This window comes from Hesperophylax consimilis, chromosome 23 (genome assembly GCF_061612785.1).
Source record: "Hesperophylax consimilis isolate HC1 chromosome 23, BYU_Hcon_1.0, whole genome shotgun sequence".
Lineage (NCBI taxonomy): Eukaryota > Metazoa > Arthropoda > Insecta > Trichoptera > Limnephilidae > Hesperophylax > Hesperophylax consimilis.
In genome coordinates, this window is record NC_142858.1 from 26354932 (window position 1) to 26379718 (window position 24787).

At 33.0% G+C, this 24787-nt stretch overlaps 1 protein-coding gene across 1 annotated transcript in view; it reads right to left on the reverse strand.

The window, feature by feature from the left end:
- Positions 1-24787, reverse strand: part of ap (apterous) — a 151039-nt gene that overhangs the window by 4384 nt on the left and 121868 nt on the right. Inside the window, exon 5 of the mRNA XM_089646024.1 lies at positions 13333-13538. Within this exon, the coding sequence (XP_089502150.1) occupies positions 13333-13538 (206 nt within the window). The remainder of the gene's footprint in view (positions 1-13332; positions 13539-24787) is intronic.

The following is a 24787-nucleotide window of genomic DNA, read 5'->3' on the forward strand; positions in this document are numbered from 1 at the left end:
GAATATTAAAAACAAAAGCGCGTAATCGCCAACTTTGGTGGAACCTTAGTATTGGAGCTTTTTTATAAACATTTGTACAAGAATATACACTGAAACATATACTTTCCATTGACACATAAAACTATGAAAAAACAATAAACGCAACTAAAAAGTTAAGAATGTATCATGCGATGTGTAAATCTGAATGAAGAAAGTATGGTTTATCCTTATAATAAAGATAATCAATATGAGAGAGTTCCGTTGTTCGACAATCAATAATGTCAACTTCTCTTCCAAATAGGTACACGCGTTATTTATAAAAAAAACACGCATTTAGCTATGATTATTTTTATTCAATTTCTATACTAGCAATTTAAAACATAACATCCAAGGCACAAATGCCTATGATTTAAGAAATACATTTAACATCAAAGTATCGTTTCTGCTGTTACAGAATGAAGATCTATTTCACACCCAAAGATATGGTTCTCTGCAAAAAAGAGAAATATGAAACACTTGGATACCTCCGAATATAATAACACATGTTCAAAAGTCAAAATCAAAGCGCATTATGTTCGAGGGAATTTACGGTTTTACACGAATCGTGAAAGATTAATGTGTGCGTAGTATATATGAAGCAAGCACCAAAGAACAACGGTAGAACACGCTTGAAATTATAAATCAGTACAATTATATCTGCGAGCAAATGAGTAAAAATTATTTTTTCGCGCAGTGCCAAATTATGGCTTAAAGTGACCAATAAATATTGCGGACTTTGAGAAACTTCAAATAAATACTACAAGGCTTAACGAAATGTCAAACTTTGTGGTCGGGAGATCTGACAAATAAGAACGCGAAATGATGCAAGAACAGTGGCGAACAAGTATCATTTTCCAGAAAGACGACCCGATTTTCCTAATGGAACAAAAACGATTGTTAGTAAATATTGTGTTTATTTAAATTTGAGATTATTTTTTTTTACAAACCTTTTCATGTGTAGAAATTGAAAAAAACAAATCAAAATTTTATAAAAAAATACACCTACGTTAAACGCTACTTCAATCGGGAGCAACGGGAATTATTAATGTGATTAACAAGGTATCTTTTGACCAAGTATAAGTGCGGTTACTGAATAAAAAAAATTAAAAAGGAGAAAAAGCATGGTTTCATTCGAGGGATAGATAGGTCGGTGGGTCGAAGAATATCCTATTACACATCAGAATGGCAAGATATTTTTCAGGTGAATACCACACAGTAGTCCCAACTGCTCCCAACCGTCTGGAGCCAATGATACTATAGCATCCCCAATTGGGGTATATTGTGAGGCTGAAGATAATGGAAAGGCAAAGGAGATGGGGAAGAGGAAAATGGGGGAGATGGATTGTAAGGAACCGAAGGAAACGCACTAAATAAAACTAAAACATTAGTCGTAAACCGTTGAAACAATATTATAGGAATAAAATAAACCTCAATATTGATTTACAATGGAGAGAAATCGACTTTTGCCCACAAAATAAATTAAAAGCCCTTATTAATAAAACATATACCATGACGATATAAAGAATTTTTGTTGTAATTCATAAATATTCTGATTTTCATGAACGCGTGTTTTGATATCATAATAATATATTCGTAATTTACAAAAAGTTTATCAGAAAACCGGTTAATTCATTCGTAAGGCCTGAAATCCCGATTTTAACCGGAAATACAAAAAATCTTAATAAATTAGCAATAGTCATTTTTCTCCGTGCAACTCAATATTGAGGGAATTAAGTACCCAATGATGCGTAGTTGGTATTTTTACCACAACCCTCGGCGAATCCCTTACAGCTATGCAACACGAGGGAGAGATGACAAATAAGAAGTTGTCTGGAAAAATGAAAAATTCGTTCTGGTCTCAAAGTTGACGTGAATGAAGTAAAAAAAAAGCTCTCGGTTCGCTCACGCCGCTGGCGTGCGACAGCTCCGGTCAATTAATCATGCGCGGAATGCCCTGCGCTGAATGGGCCAGCAATTAGTGGTGCGGAGTAAACATTATAAATAAGACACCGCGACGCCGGAGACGCCCAAAGACGCCGGCGGACGCGCGTCCGAGCGGCCGCGTTCTCACACTGCGAGACGCCCAGAGGCGTTCAGTATTCAATGCACTAGATTAATGCTTTAATAACTGTTGCTAACTATGTTTACACAACAGATGAGACAATAGCGGTACATTTCTGAGCGAAATTGACTGCGTAATAACCTACTATTTTGGCACAATGGCTTGAGACAGCCATTGTTTACGTTAAAACCAACATAAATAACAAATGTTTTCAGAATGGGGTTAATTATTGAGAAAGATATAAAAATCAATTCAAAATGGCGTACATGATTGAGAAAAAGAAAAAAGAGCAATAACGACATAACCTAAGCAATATATGGAAAATTTATTTTAAATATCCTAAAGGTTGGTGAATAATGTACAATGCATCTTGTAGACGCAGAGAAAAATGAGTATTGCTTATTTAATAACCACTCCAGTGATTTTCATTTTGCAAAACGTCTATATGCCACTTTTGACTTTTGTAAATCCTAAAAATAAAGGATACACGGTAAAATATAGACGAATTCATTGGCTATATAGCACTATAATCTGCTAATATGTCTCAGCATTAAAATTCAGATGTATGTTTTTTTTTAAATGAGGGTGAATATTATTCCAGTTATTGACGCGCACACTCGAGTGGTTAAGAATCTCTTCAAATTTTAATTAATCCGGTTAAAAACGGGATTGCAGGCAGTTTCCTGAAAAAAATTTAGTAAATTGTTAGGATATCGGTAACATGTTACATGCACCCGTTTTTTTTAATAATATTTAATGACAAAGGATTTTTATAAACACGTTTCCTTCATCGTGATAATACATTAGTATTTTACTAAAAGTTTATCAGGAAACCTATCGATTTATTCGTTAAGGACTCCCAAACCTAATTTTATTAAACGGATTACCAATAATTTGAAGAGATTCTTAATAAATTAACAATACTTGTACATATTTTTATCAGTATAGTGAACATTTTACTTTAGACAGATTATTTCATATTTTTGAACGGTGTTAAGTCTTTAACAAATTTACATGAAATACTGAGTTTCCCTGTGAATATTATTATTTTAGTTGATTAATCAGAACTTCACTTTAGTTCCAAACCACGAGAGCTTTCTCTGCGCGCTCCAGTAGCATTTTATATCCGTAGCCATGTTTTATGATTCATAAAAATGTGTGCTTTATTGGCTTGCGTAAATTTTACTATGTTATAATATCACTTTAATATGCTGTTTGCGAATGATAACTTTTGGTTATATTAACTTTGATATTAGCTTGAAGGGTAATAGCTTTATTTTTTGCCACCACGCGTTAATGCAAGTGTTACCTATGATAAGTTTTCCAAGTTAACCACAATAACAAACATTTGTCAGTTTTGTGGACAAAATACCCTTAATTATACATTAAGAAGTTATTTCTAAAAATATCTTGGATAATGTTTTTTTAATTTATCACCAAATGTATCCAAAATATAAATAACATTAAAGGTTTTAAACTGAATGTTTAAAAACGCACAGAAATTGTAGACTGAATACTTGAGCATATAAAAAAACACACTGAAATTGTAGACTGAATACTTGAGCATATAAACAAACACACTGAAATTGTAGACTGAATACTTAAGCATATAAAAAACACACTGAAATTGTAGACTGAATACTTGAGCATATAAAAAAACACACTGAAATTGTAGACTGAATACTTGAGAATATAAAAAACACACTGAAATTGTAGACTGAATACTTGAGCATATAAAAAAAAATTAAATGACACCTCCCCCATACACATAAGCCTAGCTTTATTATGGTGGTTCATCTTATGTGAAAAGATTTATATATTTTCTGTTAATTATATAACATTATTATTGTTTTAGTAAATTAAAAAAAAAAAAAAATTCATTCATTCATTCTACCCTCCAACCACCTAATCTTTCTACATACTCTCACATTCATTCTCCCATTTTCTTAATAATGATTTAATATATACTCCCTTCACATTCTCACATTCCCTATCTCATTTTCTATTATAACGAGAAACCACAATAAGTTAGATACATAAGAGTAACATTGTAAGGGACTAAAAAACAAAGAAATAATATAGACAGATCGATATGACAGTATACTGAAAAGTATACATACACTCAAAGGTACAAAGCATACATTGATTTGCATAAAAGTTATCGCCTAACTGTAATAACCGTCGGTTGTCTGTGATTTTGTGGGTGATGTGAAATATTATTATTACTATTCACGTTCAATGAACTTTTAATTATAAAAATTGGAACCTGTTTTACAATCCATTCTATATTTGAAATGGGCATTTCTTTTGCTTAAATTTGTAAATCCTGAGAAAAATATTAAATAAATACTTTCAGCTTCACAAATTTTACAATAATTTAAATATCCCGTGATTTTTCACAGGCGTTAGCTTTTACTTCTTAGATAATCAATCATTTTCGCAAAATGCTCTTATTTTTTTACTATATATGATTTTATATTATCTGGTGGAACTATTCTTGGATTAGGAATTAATTAGGATTTAGGAATTAATTGTTTTTATTGTTCAATTGCTAAAGCATACCCAGTGTTGTTCGGGGTTATGAATGATTTGAAGTAAGATATGTGTTTTTTGTAAAAAGATTTGAATTCTAGTGTACTCAGAAATTGGGTGCATTTTTAATGTGAAAATAATATTATTGTTTCATAATAAGTATTTTTTTCACTTGAATGTCTGTTGAAAATATTTTCAAAATTTTATCATTATAAATATATAATCGTTAATAATCAAGACAAACGGTAGTGCATGAACACACGTTCCGATATTATTACGAATTTACACAAAGTTTATCAGGAAACTGCTTGGATTAAACCCGTTTTTAACCGGATTACTAAGAATATGAAGAAAATGTTAGTAAATTATTAGTACTTCTTTTTCTTGTCAAACAGTGGTATTTATAGCAATGTTTAAATGACAAGAATCATGTTATTTTATTATTAAATTTGCCACCGAGACTGGTTTCGGTCGTAACTTCATGTTTATTAGTTACCCGAATCCAAGATCTTCTAAAAGGACCAATGTATTTCAAACTAAGAATGACTTTATTATCATGGATTTATGTAAACAAAGCTTACTCCTACGCTTTATATTATTGTTTAAACATTTGGAATATTACGAAACCTAATCGAAAGTTTTTTTTTTCGTATTATTTACTATATTCCGCATTCGATGATTAAGATTATCTCGGTTGCATCCGAGTTTTAATCGGTTATATTTTAAAATGAAATGTGTGCTTCTCTGTGATTTTTCAAAACTTATTATTGAACCTACAGAAGAGATAAACCGTTGCAAGTGTATCGTGGATCAGTCGGCGGGCCAAAGAAAGCTTAGTTTTTTTTTAATTGGCAAGATTATTTTTGTTACGTTTATTTTATAATTTAAAATACAAATAAATAAAATAGCACATATCGGTACTAGGTGTATGCCGTACCTATTGATTGATAAAAACAGCGCAGCGGTAGAGCCGCGCCCCGGCATGGTGAAAGTCCCGGATTCAAGTCCTACACGCAACCATTCACATTTCTGTTTTAAATTTTCTTTTAAAAATTGCTAATACTGTCTTTAACAAATTAAATTTTACATTTTGAGGTTTTACTCATTAAGTTATTCCAAAAATAAATATTCATCCTAGACTTGCAGAAAAGTCAAAAGATGTTACATATTAAAATAATACTGGGATATATTTATCCAAATAAACTATCTAGATTGCATTTAGTTCCAGTTGATTCTTGAGATCATATATAAAGATAGCAGCCAATAAAAATGTGCAGGTAAAAAAAGAAGATTATATCGATAGTTCTTATTTGAAGTATAGTTCGGTTAAATTTGACCGAAGGAATTAGGGTCCCATTAGCTGATTTGATAGAGCTGTGCCTCGGCAAGGCGAAGGTCATGGTTTCATGTCCTAGATGCGACCGTATCCTTTTATGATTTTACTGTTTAAAATTTTCTTTTAAAAATCACTTATATTGCCTTCAACAACTGATTATTACAATTTGAGGAATTACTCATACAGTTATTTTTTTTAGAACACGGCCGTGCAGCCGTTCCTCTTAAGCGTTTCATTCAGATTGATGCTTTAGGTGTTATCTCGGTTGTCTCGCTAAATTTTTCATTTAACCTCTAAACCAAGGAAAAGCGGAGATGAAGCCAAATGAGTTCAAGTGCAAAGTATTCATTTCTGAATGGTATTCGTAATGACAACAGCAATCCCGTCTGAGCAGTGCAGTGCGCACTGTAAAAGGAAGCTGATCTCGCGAGATACGCTCGGCGGACGAATAATGGTCGCGGTTTTTGCGTTGTTTTGTCCCCGCGCGGGCCGAAGCTGTGCGGTGTCGCCGCCGAGCGGGCCGCTATAAATTGCTGGAGCGTATAAATCCACGCCAGCCCAATTATACGGAGTTATGGGAACATCGGCGGATGCGCGGCTAAGCGGAGTTGTGCCCTTCGCTCCTGCACCTCGCTCTCCTGCTCTCCTGCTCTCCTGCTCTCTCGCCCGCTATGTCTTCCTCTTCCTGACGAGACTACCTACATACCTACCGGGAGCACCTATTTTCGGTAACTGCACAATTCAACACACCTTTAAAAATTGATATAAAGTCTTGGAAAGTGATGAAAAAAACTTGGTTTAATAGTTTACTTAAGTTAGTTTTTTTCATCGCTTTTAATGACACAATATCACTTTTGAAGGGTCTGTCGAATTCTCATTGTGTTAAGTTATCATGGAACCCCTACTTATAATCATTTCGGGAACAAACGCATTTTATGAACCGTTTTATCCTATTTCCGATTACAGAGTTCATTTACGGTCCTGCCACTAAGAGATCCGTCTTTATTTTTCATTTGTTTTTTTTTTTAATATTTTAACGTTCTCCCTCTAACATTCGTCTGTAACCATCTTCTTCTTCTTTTTGCGCACTTACTACGTTTTTAAAAAACTTTTAACGGTGGTGCTTCATCGTCGTAATCAATTTTTTATTTTTTTTTTTTTTTTTTTTATTTAGGATATATGTTTTGACTGCTGACAGAAGTCATGAAAACTTTCATCGTCCCATTTAATATATATTATATTTACCTTATTACTTATAATAAGCAAACACTTTCAATTCACAATCTCATAATAAGTAATGACAAGCTTTGAATAAACTGCACAACGAAATGGAAATATGTATTACAGGCGGCAAAATTAATAGTGACATTCGCAACACCACAACAAGAACGCAAACATATTTACTGGCATGAAAAAATGTTATTTATTAGTATGTACCTATTCGTTTATAATCTGACGGTAATAGAGCATTGACCCGTCCCGAAGGCTGACTTTTACTACTTAAAAACAATATAAATTTCGATTATTAAAAGAATTGTTTTAAAATATTTCTAGATGCGTTTTATAAATTCAGTGGCTGTGTGCTGTATTTATTTATCTATGCTGTATTTATCTATCTTTGCTTTATTAATCTATCTATGCTGTATTTATATATCTATGTGGTATTTATCTATCTATGTTGATTTTATCTATCTATGTTGAATTTATCTATCTATGCTGTAATTATCTAGCTATTCTGTATCTATCTAAAGAAGATTGGCAGGCGGCGTGGATTTGATTTTTATAAAAAATATAGTTTTATTCAGAGATTGATGAAATTCGGCACACTTAATCTTCAAAAGAAAAATATGTCACTGACCACTTGATAATTTCAAAAAACCACCCTTATCAACTTTTTCTACCCCTTAAAACAGATGTTTTATGCATCTCTTAACATCTCAATGAAATTTTGTAATAGAAAAATTACTGTAAGTATATCTGATTTCGAAAAACTGTGCATAGACTTCAGCTAGTAGATATGTAGGTACCTTTCTCTAATCATAACTTGTCGGTTTCTCGCAGATTATCGACCTCAGCCCGTCTGACTGCCAGTCAAGCGTACTATCCCATCACACGTGTAAAATCGTTATCTACATAATCCGACAATGACTGTCAAATGATATCGATTACGATTTAAATTATCTGGGGTAAATTTATCACGACTGGAGTCAGGCATGATAAAATAAGTAGATATATAAAGGAATAATCATCACAGATCAATAAAGGACATGAATGAATCACCGGCGAATTTCGTTAAAAAATATTATGTGTTAGACGATGAGAAATATCGTACTTTTAAATAAATAGTTTTATATGAAATTATATGTTACATCTATGTATTAATAAACCAAAAACAGACTATTAATTATTTTTGCTCAAAATTGTGTCTCAATACAGGCAGGTTATTTCAAACTAAGATAATATTTACTGATATGAAATACTGTAAATTTATTAAAAATCTGGTCAAATTATTATTTTCCTGTTAAAAATGGTTCATCAGTCCTTTAACGAATAAATTGAAATAATTCCCAACAAAATACAAGTCAAAACAACTGTTTTTGTGAGGATGGCGGAACACGTGTTCATACAAACTCTGATACATTTTATATGTATACTGACATACTTTATATTGTATCATTCCGTTATGGTCTATTCGGAAAAGAACACGTCTTCTCGATATATTCTAAATAACTATTTTTTATCAGGAAGTTGGCATGCTGTTCCTTTTTAAAGGGATCATTATTCTCCGTGTACTATTATTCCGACTATTATGCATTATTTTTCTATCGCTGTTTTTATGGTTCCATGATAACTCAACACAGTGACAATTCAACACACTTTTAAAAAGTGATATAAGTTATTAGAAACGATGAAAAATGTTTTTTTCAACCTAACCTAACCTAACCTGTGATGATTTATGCGGTCACCGTTTTTATGTATCTACTATTACTATGATTTTTATACAGGGTATCCGGGGGCAAATTACGCTAACTTCGGGGGGAGTGGGTTGATTCTACAATATTTTATTAGTAGTAAAAAAGGAAAATAACTTTTATCGAAATCAAAATTTTCAAGGTAGTTTTTAGGTTAAAAAGTAGAATTGTTTGTTTGGGAAAATAAACATTGGAATTTCGAAAAAAGTTATGATTATTTTTTACTTCTAACATCATGTCTAACATCATTTTTTACTTCTAACATCATCACCTCCCGTAGTTAGCGCACTTTACCCCCCGGATACCCTGTATATTTTTTTGTTTCTATTTTATTTTGTATGGTAAATAATAAAAAACGAAAAAAATCGCAATTACTGTAATATAAGATTCTTCTGTACTGCAAAAGTATTCAATGGGTTTTAGATTTGAGATCATTGAAACTAGGATAATTACTAAAACTAGTGGTTTGTAACAATGATCAAACAGACCTATGTACAATTGAAGTTCTCTTTGAAAGCTCCTCTAAGTAAGCAATAAAAAAAATCTTAAATTAAATGGGTACCTACCTAATTATCACAAATTATAAAGTTGTTTTTTTTAGTTTGAATACTCGACGTGTATAATATAGGTCTGCAAGATTTTTCCGTTCCCAGGCGGGTATGAAGAATTCGAGGCTGTCATCATTTCACTGAGAAACGGACAAAATTATTTTTCAGTATTTGAACAGGTAGGAGGTACGATCCGGTGGCAGTAGTTTCCAACATGTGGGAACATAATCTAACAAAGAAAATTAAATATTTTATCATAAGTCTGTTGCGAACTTCTGCAACTCATAAACTTACGAATACCTACAATAACAGCACGACAAAATACACTATTCCAATGCAACACACGTGAGCGCAATTACATTGCGAACTCCCCAATACAACGGTTTCACACTATGGGAAACCAATACTTAGGTGATGTCGATATATTTAATACTAACTTTGCGAATTTTATGGATTCCGTAAAAGACTTATTTAAACACTATTCCTAAATTGAAGTTATATTTTTGTAAGCCATTCAAATAGCTGTATTTTTTAATATATGTTCTTTTATTTTTAATATTTCTTTCTCATGTTTCAAAACTGCCATAAAAATTGTAGCACCTACATGTGAAAGCCCTCTGGGCGTTAAATAAATGAATAAAAAAAATATTAAAATAATAAGTCAAAACTAACAAAATTAATTTGTTAGTTAAGGATGTAAATAAGTACCCGCTGTGAGATATGAACGAGACCTATGAGATTGGTTAAACTATACATCAGGCAAGATTTTTTTAATGTGAATACAGCGTAAGTGTCCCAACCGTCTGTAGCCTGTGAGACTATAAATCGAGACGAAGGAGTCGAAAAGATGTAGTTAAATATATATATATAAATATATATGTATTTGGCTTAATATCATCGAACTGTACAACAGCAAGCGTCTTATGTAAAGATGGTAATTTTGCATTTTAAAATGCATGAATTACTTACCTACCCATACAGGAGAGCGAATATATGTGTACATACATATTTTTTATACATAACTTCACAAAAGAGGCCCTGAGGAAAATAGTTTCCCTCAGGGCTTATATCATCTCTGGAGATGACATAGGTCCTGACCAGGTAAGTTTTTAGATTTTCACGGCCAAAAGCATTTTTGTTGTTTGTTTTTGGGGTGTTAGGCCGTGTTGCGCTAACTCCTTCTTTAGAAGACGTTTCGGACAGCGTTGCAGTGTCCATCATCAGGGCAGATCCGGTAGCCACATCTTCGGATCTACCGGATCTGCCCTGATGATGGACACTGCAACGCTGTCCGAAACGTCGGCTAAAGAAGGAGTTAGCGCAACACGGCATAACACCCCAAAAACAAACAACAAAAATAGGTCCTGACCCTTCATAAAGTTGAATATTTGTAAGTAAGTACCCAAGTAAGTAAGTATAAATATGCAAATGTCTGTAGGTTCTTTTTGAGGAAAGGGAGGAGTGAAGGGACTCGGAGAGATATTATAGGAGTGATGTAATACAGAGACCAATGAAATAATAAAGAATAGTAGAACTTTTCAAAGTGTTTACGCGAATGACGACAAGTAAGAGATAATCTAGTGAAGTGAATATGTGAAAACGAAACAAACCTAAATATTTTAAATATAATGACCCTAAGGCAACAGTGGGATATATTTGGTTTTCTTAATATAATATATTATGTTAGACATCTAGTTGCGTATGATTTATCATATGTTTGTTATAGACAATATATGCGAAACCCGTTGGCGATAAATGTATCCATAATGGGTGATTTATTCAATTCCCATAACATCAAACAATAAAGATATTGATTTCTGAGAAAACAAAATATCATTGGCGGATACCAGTTTTACAATCCCTGGATAAAAGATTTCGCCCAGTCATCTCGCGTCATCCGAAAGGCCACAATCATCGTAATTTTTTTAAGGTATTAACGATAAATAAACTTAATGATCGGTTAGCGATGTTCCATAATGCGTAAGGGACGGACCTCTCCGGATTGAGTTATATTCAGATATCGCGCCATCATTACTGAATTTGTCTACAGGTGTCAATAAGATAGATTATTTATTATGTTCCTCGTAGATAAATAATATTGCCGTTGGATTACGCTCGACGGTAGTTAGAGAAGCCCTCACTAATTGAATACTCGGTTCATCGGCAAGGATACATAATCGAAAAAACTTCAAAACCTTATCGAAATGTTATGTTGTATGTATGTACCTACTATAATCGCCATTTTTAAATATATATATACACATATATCAATGAAAAAGAAGAACCTAAACGAAACATGAAACATATGTAGACACAGAAAAATTAAAATATAACGGTCTCGACTGGGAACCGAACCCAGGATCACTCGACTATATGGACCTTATACGTCATTTTTTTCATTCTCATCTTTCAAAATAATATCTTGCAACTTATTTTTACCTTATTTTTGGCAGTTATCTTTTTGAATGATTGTAAAGTTTTAAAAATAAATAACTGACGTACATACTCGTATAAAATGCGTTAAATGTGTTGTTTACGTTAATAACAACCAAAAAATTATATCAGCTTTGTATAAGGCTGTTGTAGGTGTAGGTAAAATTGCGTCAAAACAAATATGACGTTAAGTATTTAAGTTGAAACTAGTACATATATACCAACTCAGATTTCTTCATTGGTAAATGTGTAATTTTCGTGAAATATCCAGTTACTATTTTTTTTAAATACGACAATATTAGCGATTCTTTAATTTGAAATAGAAAAATCAGTTGATAGTATAGTGCCCGGCAAGGCAAGAGTCCTGGGTTCATGTCCTAGATGTGACCTAATCTTTTTCTGATTTTTCCGATACAAATATTCATTTGATTATCGCTAATATTGTCTTAATAGATTTAATATTACAATTTGAGGTTTCACTCATTAGGTTATTCCAAAAATAAAATATTTAAAATCTCTTCTAATTATTTGTTATCCGGTTAAAAACGGAATTGCAGGCTGTTTCCTGAAATACTTTTAGTAAATTCCCAAAATATCGAAACACGTGTTTATGAACCAGCTTTTCCGTTGATAATATACAATGACGAAATATGGAAATATTACGATTTTTGATCAACATGTAATCCAAATCATGATGAAACATTTGTAATTAAGAAAAAGTTTATTAGGAAACCTATCAATTCATTCGTTAAGAACCTGCAATCCCGTTTTTAACCGCCACTAATTCGAAGTGATTCTTAATAAATTAGCAATATTCAATATTAGTTTTTTTTCTCCGTGTACCTACTCATCAAAAGTAGCTACATTTTCAACGTTACTTTATGAGGGAATAGTTTTAACATTTTGAAAAAACCGTCATTATAAGTAAAGCTTGGTATACCTGAAGGTATTTGTTCTTATCTTAAAACGATTTATAGAAACGATAGAATATAACATATTATTAACGTGCCGTCTTAGTTTAATCCTATATGTATGTACATGGGGTTAAATCAAATAGGATTCCCGCCGCAAAGCAAAAATATATAAAGTAACTTTCTTCGTTTTTAATAAGAACGCTTTACAAAATTATAACGATCGTTTTGAAAATCGCAAAAAGGGTATCACAACTAACGTAGGAAAAAATGATAAAAACCACAAAATAGACGCAATCAAGTATTGTTAGAAAAGAGTAATGAAAGTAATGAATTAGTTAAGCTTCATTTAGTGGCATGCAGTGACATTTTCTCGCATTTTCCCAGTACAATAAGCTTTCAAGCAATTGAAAAAGTTGCACATGCTGAAAAAGTCACTGCGTAACTGAATACATTTTACAAAGCATCGCATATATATGTACATTGTGTAAGGAATGTTTAATGTTTGTTTTTTGTTCACCTGTAGCACACGCTTAGGGAGTCCCGTCTTCTGCGACAGCTGCTTGAGGTCTTTGGCGTCGGGGTTGTGGTTGATGGCGAAGTAAGACTTCATGGTGCGCAGCTGGTGGTGCTTGAAGCTGGTGCGCATACGCTTGGTGCGCGAGCTGCCGCCCAGCCCGGAGCCCGACCGGCTGAAGCCCATGTCTAGATATTCCGTGTTCAGATCTGAGGAAGAACACCACGAGGACGTTGTTTAAATCGGTCATACACTTGCTCAACACAGTCTTCTGGTATTGGGAACCTATAAACAATACATTGTCGTGCCATTTTACATAATACAAACCAAATTTAAACGCAACTCAGAGCTACGCAAGAAATATATCGAAAGTAAAATAGAAATCATAGGTACATATGAAACAATGTAGGTACAGTTTTTTTCAGTACCTATATGGTTTGTTTTAATTTCGCTCCACATTATTGAGAACAACAAAGACAGAATATTCACACTTCTCCATTTAAACATATGTACCTACAGTAGTGTGTGCCAAGACCGAGTTGTTTGGCGGTCCGTCCTCTCTGCCTACCCCTGCGGGGAAACGGCGTGATGGTTAGTTAGTTAGTTAGTTAGTTACCTACATACATTTTAACCAAGAATAGACAATTTCTACTGTATTATATTAGCTAGCAGTTAAAGTATATTTCTTATTTTTGGTATATTATGCCAAGTTTGCGAAACGTTTTGAGAGATTGATACTTGCCATAGTGTGCCAAATATGATTCCATGATAACTCAATACAGTGAAAATTCAACACACTTTTAAAAAGTGATATAAAGTCATTAGAAATGATGCAATTTTTTTTTTAACCTAATCTAACCTACATAACCCAGTTAATAAAGTTTTTGTTTCATCACTTTCCATGACTTTATATAACTTTTTAAAGATTTGATGAATTATCATTGTTATGATTTATCCGGTTACCGCCAAATATATAGAACCTAAAAATATGAGATAAGCAGTAAAATATAGATATATTAATTGGCTTTAAACCGCAGTAAGCATGTTTTCATATTAATATTTTGAAAAATGGTATTAATTAAATAATATGGTTAATATATACACATATATACAATTTTTATCTTTATACAATTTGTTTTATGACAAATTATTGATTTTTACAATTTTCTTTGCGTAGGTAGGTTTCAAGATATTGCAAAAAATACAAAAAAATAAGTCCAAATAAATACCACGATTTCACGAATGTCTAGATTATTCTTATCAATAATAATAATTTTTAGTTTCAGCTTTTAATCCGTAATGTAGCTAATGCAGATGTATTATAATAAGATACAGTAGCAAATCGCGTACAAACGGAAGTCATCTAATACATTGTGCTCCAAAAATTAACTTATCTATACGAGTCCTAATAAATCACGGCGTATCTAATCAGAGACCATACTTCCGAGGAAAGAAAATGAGATAAAATAATACTTTGAACTTCTTTTTTGCGAGCGGCATTTAAAAAATTGAGATGTATAAGATATAAAACAGTTTTTCGTCTTAGGGGCCCTAGAATAATGTCTTTTTTATCGTTTCCGTTTCACGGCAACTTTTAATGGCCTCTTATAAGGAACACGACGTAAATCTTTTTTTTTCCACAAACTCGATGTTAAATTGTTGGCAGGTACCTCGTCTAGCTGCCGTGTTAGAGCATATAACTAATATTAATATCCTTGATTCTGTAAATAAACCACATGGTCCATGAATAGATGTAGGACACTGCACAAAAGTCCCTACTGCTCCCGAATTGGGGTATGTTGTAAGGTTGTTGGTAGTGGGGTGGGAAAGGAGAAAGAGTGGGGAAGTTGCCGTCACCGCGGCAATTTTGTGTGTCCATTAGTGCCATCAAAATATAATAGAATGCATTGTTATCGACAGCGAGTCTATTTAACTCGATCGTATTTGGGAAAGTAGGTTGATTTCAACTTTCTAGATTCCATTTCGTTACATAAAAAATCCTTAATATAAAAATATTTTTTTTAGATATTCTACAAATTTTTACGTCACACACTGTACAATTTTCGAGATCTTTCAAATTTGTGTTTTATGTATATAAATATGTAATAAATCATTCATTTTATTAATATTCTTGGAACAATTTTTTTTGCCACTGCTTAATATTTTATTTTTATTTTATTTAATACATGTTACATTATTTTGAAATTTACATAAAGTAGATATAATGAATCACCATACTAGGCGGCTGCCTGTTTCATGGTGACCGATTGAGTGAAATACTTTGTATGAAATATGAAATCTAGTGTAAACATATGAAATTAGTAACTATAGATGAAGCTAAAATTTTGGAAAAATTGTAATAATAAGTAGAAGATAGAAATTAGAAAGGAGAAAGAAGTAAATTAGCATTAGATTGTAAAAATGTACATAATTATATATATAATTTTTAATATGTATGCATGCAAGCACACATGTGTATATAGCAGCAGACATACCTATATACATATAACAACGCATGTATACATACACCCATATGACGAGTCTATCTGAGTACTTGGAATAGGCTACTAACACTATAACAATCACACATCAAAAAATCCCCGGGCGCTTTCCTGAAACTGTCGTATTTGGCTATTGATTTTATTTCTAACGTTAAATTATTGAATATTTTTGGAGCAAGAAAGTTAAATTGTAATTTTATTTTAATAAAAATTTCTTGAAAACATCATATTTATGAAAAAACCAAAATGCAAATGTAGGTACATTTTTAAAATTATTTTTCTGAGCACCGACAAAAATAATATAATAAACTCTTTTTTTTAATTATAAAGTGTTGCATTTTAAGGTCCGTCTACACTAATTTGAACAAAGAATTTAGATACTTTATGATACGTTAAGACGGCAAAACGGTATATCGCGCAAATGTACATACTAACGAATTACTTGTTAATTTTGTTCACAATTCATACTCACAATTTCGCAAGGCCAAGGTCCTAGGTTCACTTCCTAGATGCAACCATATCTTTTTCTGCTTTGATTCTTAAAAGAAATTTTGAAACAGAAAAATCTAAAAAGATACAGTCACATCTAGGACTTGAACCCAGGATCCTTGTCTTGCCGGGACGCCGCTCTGCCAACTGAGCCAATGGGACTCATCATACTCGAATCATACATCGAATAAGAACCACCCACATTATCTTAATTTTCTGATCGAACATTTTTATCGGCTACTATATTTATATATAAAATAATATAAATTTTCAACGTTTACCTTAACGTTTTGAAGTCAGTTATAATAGTCGATTAAAAAAGTGAATGGGTATGAAATTTAATGTCCAGCAATTAAGGCATTAATGATTGCCAAAATTTCTAACACGATCATTATGATATACCATGCGAATTGTGTTAATTTTTTGTTTTAGTTAAACACATATATTTTATGTACTTATATGGGCCGGGAGGTAACTACAGCCACATCGCTTTGTTTTGCTGTTTGTTTCTGTTGCTTCACATTTTACACCAGATTCAAATAATTATTGTTGTAGCCCTAATTTACTAGGCGGCCTTTGGTCGAGATATAAAATCGACAGCGGCAGCAGGAGTGGTGGAATTTTTCCGAAATCGAACCCATGAGAAAGAAGACATCTCGGTATCTGGGTGCCATATTTTATTGGTAAGAAAAAAGGGCAAAAGACATTCAGCCGTTCACCAAAATTGTGGAGTACGTCCATTAAAATCGCCCACGCCGAGCGCCCAGTTACCACGGAGATTCGTGAGGGAGATACGACCCAGTGCCGGCGGCTCCCAAACTGTCGTTTCAAGAACGTACAGAAATATCCACTGTCCCCGCTTCCCGAATTTCTAATAATCCGATTTCCGAATTTTCCCGAAAATACCACCATATTTGTGGAGGGTTTTTTGCTCTATTTTAAAAAGGTCGTGTTCATTAAATATTTTTGCGACAGTCGCTAATGCATGTTAATTTGAAGCTTCTTTTGTTAGCGCGCTCCTATTGGTATTTAAATATCTCCCTTTCTAACCATATTTAGTAATCTTCTTTTTGAGCAGTTACTCAATCAATTGAACTATTTTATATGTGATTCCAACAGCTCCCAAGAATTTGTTTTAAATAATTATTCTATGCCCCAAAGTTAAGCTTTTGATGGACGATCTTTCATTTTTGGGATTCTCTTATTGTATTTGCTATCAATGTTGATGATTTGATGAATTCTACTGTAAACACAGTATGATATTAATTTTAAATATTAAATATGTTTAAGCTTAATAGTTCTTGGTATCAGTTACTGGATTGCTAAACCAACTGAACTATTATACTGAAATACAGGCCCTCAGAAGATGAACGTGCGCAACACGAATATAAATAATCAATACTACACACTGCTCGTCAATCTACATATCTGCCCTGATTATGGAAACTGTAACGCTGACAAAAACCTTGGCTAAAGAAAGAGGAAGCGCATCACGTCATAATAACCCAAAAATCAATTACGATAATTAATTACTTAGGGTAACTTATGTTCTGTTTCTAATATTATGTTATAATGTTTTTTTTTCTGACAGACATCATTTGCGTATTCTAATATATGTTTTAGAAAATATTCAATAAGTATTCCCATAAAAGCTCCCATACTAAAGTACCACCAGAGTTGGCGGTGAAACGTTTTTGCTGTCGCCAAATATTTAAATATATATTATGGCCCAAGAGTTGTGGAGCCACGTGGCGTAAATATTGTAGAAATATACCATGTCGTTTGCTTGTTCGTGCACATACGTCAAAGAACCGGGAGGGATAAAATAAGACCCTCGAAATTTACTCTGCGTGACCAAAGAATCAGTCATAACTCCGCAATAGAAAGGGTTAGATGAGTTTTTCGTGTATCGTCGTGTAGATCTTGAGGTACTCAAAAAAGTAAGGTGAGCAGAGAAACACAAATTATGACCAGTGCTAAACGAAAGTAGTTGTCACTATAATAAGATATAGTGCAAATATCATTGGTACGTCGCCCTAACAGTTGTAGAAGTAGCGTGCTAGGCGGGCACTCCGCCCAACAGGTGCTGTTGGCACTATAGTAGCCTCTCCACCATCCATAAAACCCTTTAGCGGGATGGGGGGTTAAAAGGGACACCAACGCCACAGTACAAATAATAATAATAATATATTATTACCAAGCCATCGATATTATACTGTCGCTTCATTATCGAATCAAAGTCACTCATCGTTATTATAAACACTAGACGAGCCGTCCTTTACAATCGAGCTTTGGCATATTCCGCTAGTCGCCAATTAAATAAAACGGCTATGAAATATTACTAAATTACTTACTGCGACATATTTAATTCATTATTACCTAAAGATATTTTCAGAGTGGTAGATGGATAAAATAAAATATTTATCTACTAATACCTATTCCCAAAATGGTGTAAACCGTTCAGAATCGAAACGTTGCATGAAATGACTTTAGACATGTTTCCTCCAACGTCACCTACAAAGAAATTTCATGTTTTTTTACGTATTATATTAATTAGAGCACTGACAAAATTTTTAGAATTTAGTCCAATTTTACCAAAGTTCACTTCTTTAAAACTTGTGACGTCACTGTATACACATACACAATGCCCGTCGTAGCAGTTCTACATCACTGTCATTCGAATTACAATTTGCACCAAATTGTGTATAATTAGACACAATTTCATAAGTTTTACCAAAGTTCACTTCTTTAAAACTTGTGACGTCACTGTATACACATACACAATGCCCGTCGTAGCAGTTCTACATCACTGTCATTCGAATTACAATTTGCACCAAATTGTGTATAATTAGACACAATTTCATAAGTTTTACCAAATTTCACTTCTTTAAAACTTGTGACGTCACTGTATACACAATGCCCGTCGTAGCAATTCTACATCACTGTCATTCGAATTACAATTTGCACCATATTGTGTAAAATTAGACACAATTTCACCCCGAATATGTTTTACCGTAGTTTTATTTGAAAGCTCACAACTTCTTATTTTTTTTTGAGATATTGAAAAACTAATTTTAATTTCTTTAATAAATCTTTAAATATGATAAATATTAGTGAAAATAAATATTAGAAGACAAACTCATTGGGGATGCTATATAGTTGGAACAATTTTTAACAAGCGTCCTAAAGAAATACAAACTGATTACGAACATCATACCGTTAGCCAGAATCAACTAATTATGCATTGCTGATAATGCTGATGTCGGCTAATTTCTTATAAAATCAATATAATACAGATTGAGCTAAAACGCGTGAATTTCAAGCTCTGATAGAATTTTGTGTGATTATACATTGTATAGTCTTGGCCTAGAGCCTAGACGGTTGTGCAAATAACTGATCAACATAAATATACACACAGTATTATAGGCAGAAGGTCAGTTTTAGGTTTTGTAAAAAAAATGTCACCACCACCTTTTTATTGAGTGCCGAGCCAAGGAACCCTCGGATGCACCGAATTGATAAGGGAATCGAGACAAACCCGCTCTTTCAAACAAATATGTCGCTCGATACAAAACACAACGTCTAACTATATCTATGTTTAGAGGACGAGAATAAAATTGAAGAAACGGTGGTGCAACTGTTTGAATTTGACCGCAACCTGCTTCGGAAAGCTGTTACAGAAATGAAGGTACTAACCAAACAGATATATTAACCGATTAATTTAGAAAATACGCGTACAATTTTAACTTATGGTTTACCATTAGGTAGAGTACTTGGTAGTAACAAATTGAACCTGAAATTACTAATAAACAAACTAACTTGTGGCTAGTGATCAGTGAACTCTAGTCAAGGGTACCAACTATCGTTTCGATCAAAGACGTTGGAATAATCATTTTGTTCGTTAAACTTTTAATATTAACCTTTTAACAAAACATAAGCGGCAGGTGCTGTGATGAATGCGCATCATTGATAATATATTGCATGTTTAGGACACGTTGACAAAAATTTGGCTTGGAGGGGACGTTTATTTTACAAATATATATGTATATTTGTCTATTTATATAAAGAAGAGTGTCTGTGGCGATATCGGCATGGATTTGATTTTTATACTGATCTACAGTTTTAATCCAAGATTGACGTAATTTTTAACGTAATTTTTAACTAGCCCAGAAGGGGCAAGAAGGTGCAGAAAGAGAAAAAAAGAGTCAAGAAGAGACAAGAAGGGGTGGTAAGATGTAAGAATATACGAGATAAGAGATAAGACGATCCAAGAAGAAGTGAGAAATCCAAGGCGAGTCAAGAAGAGACAAAAGGAGCCAAGTGAAACTAGAAGAAACAAGAAGAGATAAAAAGAGACAAGAAGAGACAAATGAATCAATAAGAGCCAAAAAGAGGCAAGAAAATATAAGAAGAGGCAAGAAGAGGCAAGAAGAAGGAAGTCATAAAGAAGAAATAATAACGCGAAATCCGTTCCCTTATTCCTGCTTATCCTGAATTCCAATATTGGCTTATACCAGTCGATTAAATTCCAACCTTCTTCCAATCCTCCAAACACGTGTTCCAAGTCCTAACAAAAGAGTGTCCCCTGGTGTACCAGTCTCACCAGGACAGGAGTGCGCCTGGCTGGTGTGGTACAATCGTATCATTTCGAGAATGACGAAATATTGTACACTTGACCTTTAAAACAAGAGGATTGTCTCCATTAAACTTTGCTTAAAACCTGGGCAACGCCGGGGACTTCAACAAGTGTTATATATGTGCTATATGATATGTGTGTATTATCTTATTTAACTAATCTGGAGAAATTCACAAATGGCGGCAAAATAAGAGGAATTATTTCAGAAAATGAAGTTGTACATGTAAGAGATATTGTACCTTTTCTGCCGCTAATTGGTGGATTTATGTAGCGCTCGCGAGGAACGCGTTTAATTAAATAAATTGTTTTTATTAACATTGAACGCCTTCCGCCAGACGATTTTGTCTATAATTAAGCCTATACAGTAAATATATGCCAAAATATAAAGAGATAATCACACAGTAATGAGTGAATGTTACCAAAAATACAATTAAATAAATCCCAAATTTGAGAGAAAATTTTATATACGTTAAATATATTACGCGGGTCCCTCACCCGTAAAACATATTCGTTAATTTCCAAATATTGCTATACGTTTTCGCTCGACACGCGAGTAAACTGACGATTGTTATATCCCGCTTTGAGGAATCCATTATTTTCTCTGGAATATTTAGTAAACAGCGCTTCCGTACATGTGCGAATATTAATTACGCAATATTAAATCACTCTTTAATCCCGTTTTCGGGGCCGTACCGTTTTACGCAGCATTAACGTCGAATTTTACGCGGCGTTTAAATAATTTAAAAGTAACATGATTTGACTAGCAACTCAACACAAAATAAAAATGTCGATAACAACAGTTAAGAACCCAGAACTCCTCCATTATAAAGTGTTATCACACTTTAATGAAATGTATTCGTTCGTGTTGAGTTAACAGAGGTCACTTTGACTTCTATAACTCAACAACGGTTCCATGATAACTCAACACAGTGACAATTCAACACACTTTTAAAAAGTGATATAAAGTCATTAGAAACGATGAAAAAAATTTTTTTTAACCTAACCTAACCCACTTAACCCAGTTAATAAAGTTTTTGTTTCATAACTTTCCATGACTTTATATAATTTTTTAAAGATGTGATGAATTATCATTGTGATGATTTATCCAGTCACCCTCAACAACACACCTCATTTCAAAGTTGTGCGTCAAATATAATTGATGAAAAAAGAAGGTAGTTAATTCATTCCGTTAATCATCTTAATTAAAAAAATAGTTTACTATCGAAGAAGAAGAAAATAAATCTAAGAGAAACAGAACAAGACACAGAACTAGTGACAATCGAAAAAAAATTAGTTGCAAGATTATATTGTTAATTCTGAACTTGAAATATGATATCGACAAATATGAGGCTCAATAAATAGATCCAACTGGTCGAGTGGTATAAAACCCTTGTCCCGGTAAGACAAGAGTTCTTGGGTTCAATTCCTAGTTGTGACCGTCATCTTTTTATTTTTCTGTGTCTTGTTCTATTTCGTGTTTAATTTAGATTTATCAATATTATCTTCTTTTTGAATTATATAACCGTAATATAGTGATGAGTATCTATAATCTTCAAAATAAGTTAAAAAGTTACAAAATATTTTACTTAAAATGGATTCATTCCCTTACCATCCATCTTTTCATTAATTACCACATTTGTAATCTTTTATTTTGATAATAGATTCGTTCGCGGGTTACGAATAACTAAACAATATTTTCATAATTCCCACTACAGTCATTATAATTTAAAAAATGTTGCTAAAATGGAAAAATTAACTGACTGGTCGTTTAAGGAGCCTTTCTCGGTTCAACAGCTCGACTGTGAAATGATTTGCCAGCCTCTGGTAACTTTAAAATCCATGCTCACTCCTTCCTCTCCTGAAAAAGAACCACCACACAGCATCCCCAAATATGACGTAGGCCCTGAAAGAAATTATTTTCCTCGGGACCTTCTACGTGGAGTTATTTTAAAAAAGTTAATAAAAATAAAAAAATTGAACCTACGATGTCTGGGGTGACCGGATAAATCATCAAAATGATAACTCATCATTAAAAAGTTATATAAAGTCATGGAAAGTGATGAAACAAAAACGTTATTAACTGTGTTAATTAGGTTATGTTAGGTGTAATTTTTTTTTCATCGTTTTTAATGACTTTATATCACTTTTTAAAGGTGTGTTGAATAGTCACTGTGTTGAGTTAGCATGGAACCGTTGTCTGGATAGGAACCCGACTTATTAACTCAGCTACACTGAGACAAATGAGTATTGTTAATGTATTAAATACAGGATTGCAGTTCTTTAACAAATAAATTAACAGGTTTCCTGATAAACCTTTTATTTATATTATATTTATGAGTAATTAACGGTTTTCCTGATAAACATTTTGACATTGTGATAATATATTCGCGCTTTACTAAAAGTTTATCAGAAAGCCTGATAATTCGTTTGTTTAAGGCTTGCAATCTCGTTTTTAACTGGATTACCAATAATTTGTAGACATTCTTAAGTTAGCAATACCCATTAACCTTTCTGTAAATTTATGGATTGCATAAACATTAACATAATAGATGTATTGTAGGTACAATAAGTGTGTTCCTCAGAAAATAATAAATATATAGAATCGTCGGGGCGCAAGAGAAATGAATCGTTCCTTTGTTCGTGGCGCTGCGAGTGTCTTCGGGCCGGCTTTAATAAACCTTTCCAGTTTCCTCTCGAAGCGGGAAGCCGGTCAGGGAACCACCAGCCACCGTAATGGCTGCCGATATTTATTCTAGAAATAAATCGGCGTCCAATCCACTCTCGCCGCTCGCTCGTCCCATGAAAATAAAAGACAGTAGCAAAACGACTGGCGGAGACAATGGCGAAAGTTTTGTTTGTTTTTGTATCTTCCCAAGCGACGGCCTTCCCACTGGCATCCTCATGTGGTAAATGCCAGGCCTGACCAACTAGCCGGATTCAAGGGCCGAGATTTTTATATAAATTACATATGTAAACGGCATTTCACATATACCTAATATATAAAATGTCTACGACGTATTACTTTGTGCGCTAGGCTGCTATCGCATCTCATCAAATTATTGATAATCCACTGTTGAATTAGCAGGTTTCCTGATAAACTTTTAGAAAATTACGTATATATTATCATGATGTCGGAAAACGTACTGAAAAAAATTCGAAAATTTTTGCATTACAACGAAAGTTTTTCGTATCTTCGTGATATATTATCAAAGCAAATCGATGAAACTTTACAAAATTGACGTTTTATTAAGAAAGCCTCTTAATTTATCGTGAAGGTATAAACCAACGTCTAAGTTCTGTAATAAGTATCCTTGGATAGGGAGATGAAAATCTGGGAGTATTCGATTTTTAAGTATTTTTTTTTAAACGCAATCTGATCTTAAAATTTCATCAATTTTTTATACAATACTATTACGAGTTAGTTTGTAAATGTATTTATTTTTTAAATCCCCATAAAACAAAAATATCTATCAAAGTACATGAATTAATCGCTAATTAGTTGCCTACATACGTAAACTAATGACATAAACATTTTAAGATAGCTAATTTAATTTTTAACACATATTTAGGTAGCTAAACAAATCTTTTCTGTAAAAATGTTATTTAAAACAATGTACTCAATGCAAAAGCCCCATTGGCGTATAGTAATTAAAATAAATTAAGTAAAAATTAAAAAAAAAATCATTATTTCTCGATAACTGAGTATTGAATTACCCTCAAGTGATTCGATTTCGAATACCGCAGCTGGAATCAATTCGTTTTCAAAGAATATGAAGTAAAGACGTTCTCTTACACAAGCTGTCACACTTTAGTAACTAGTAGCTACTACCAG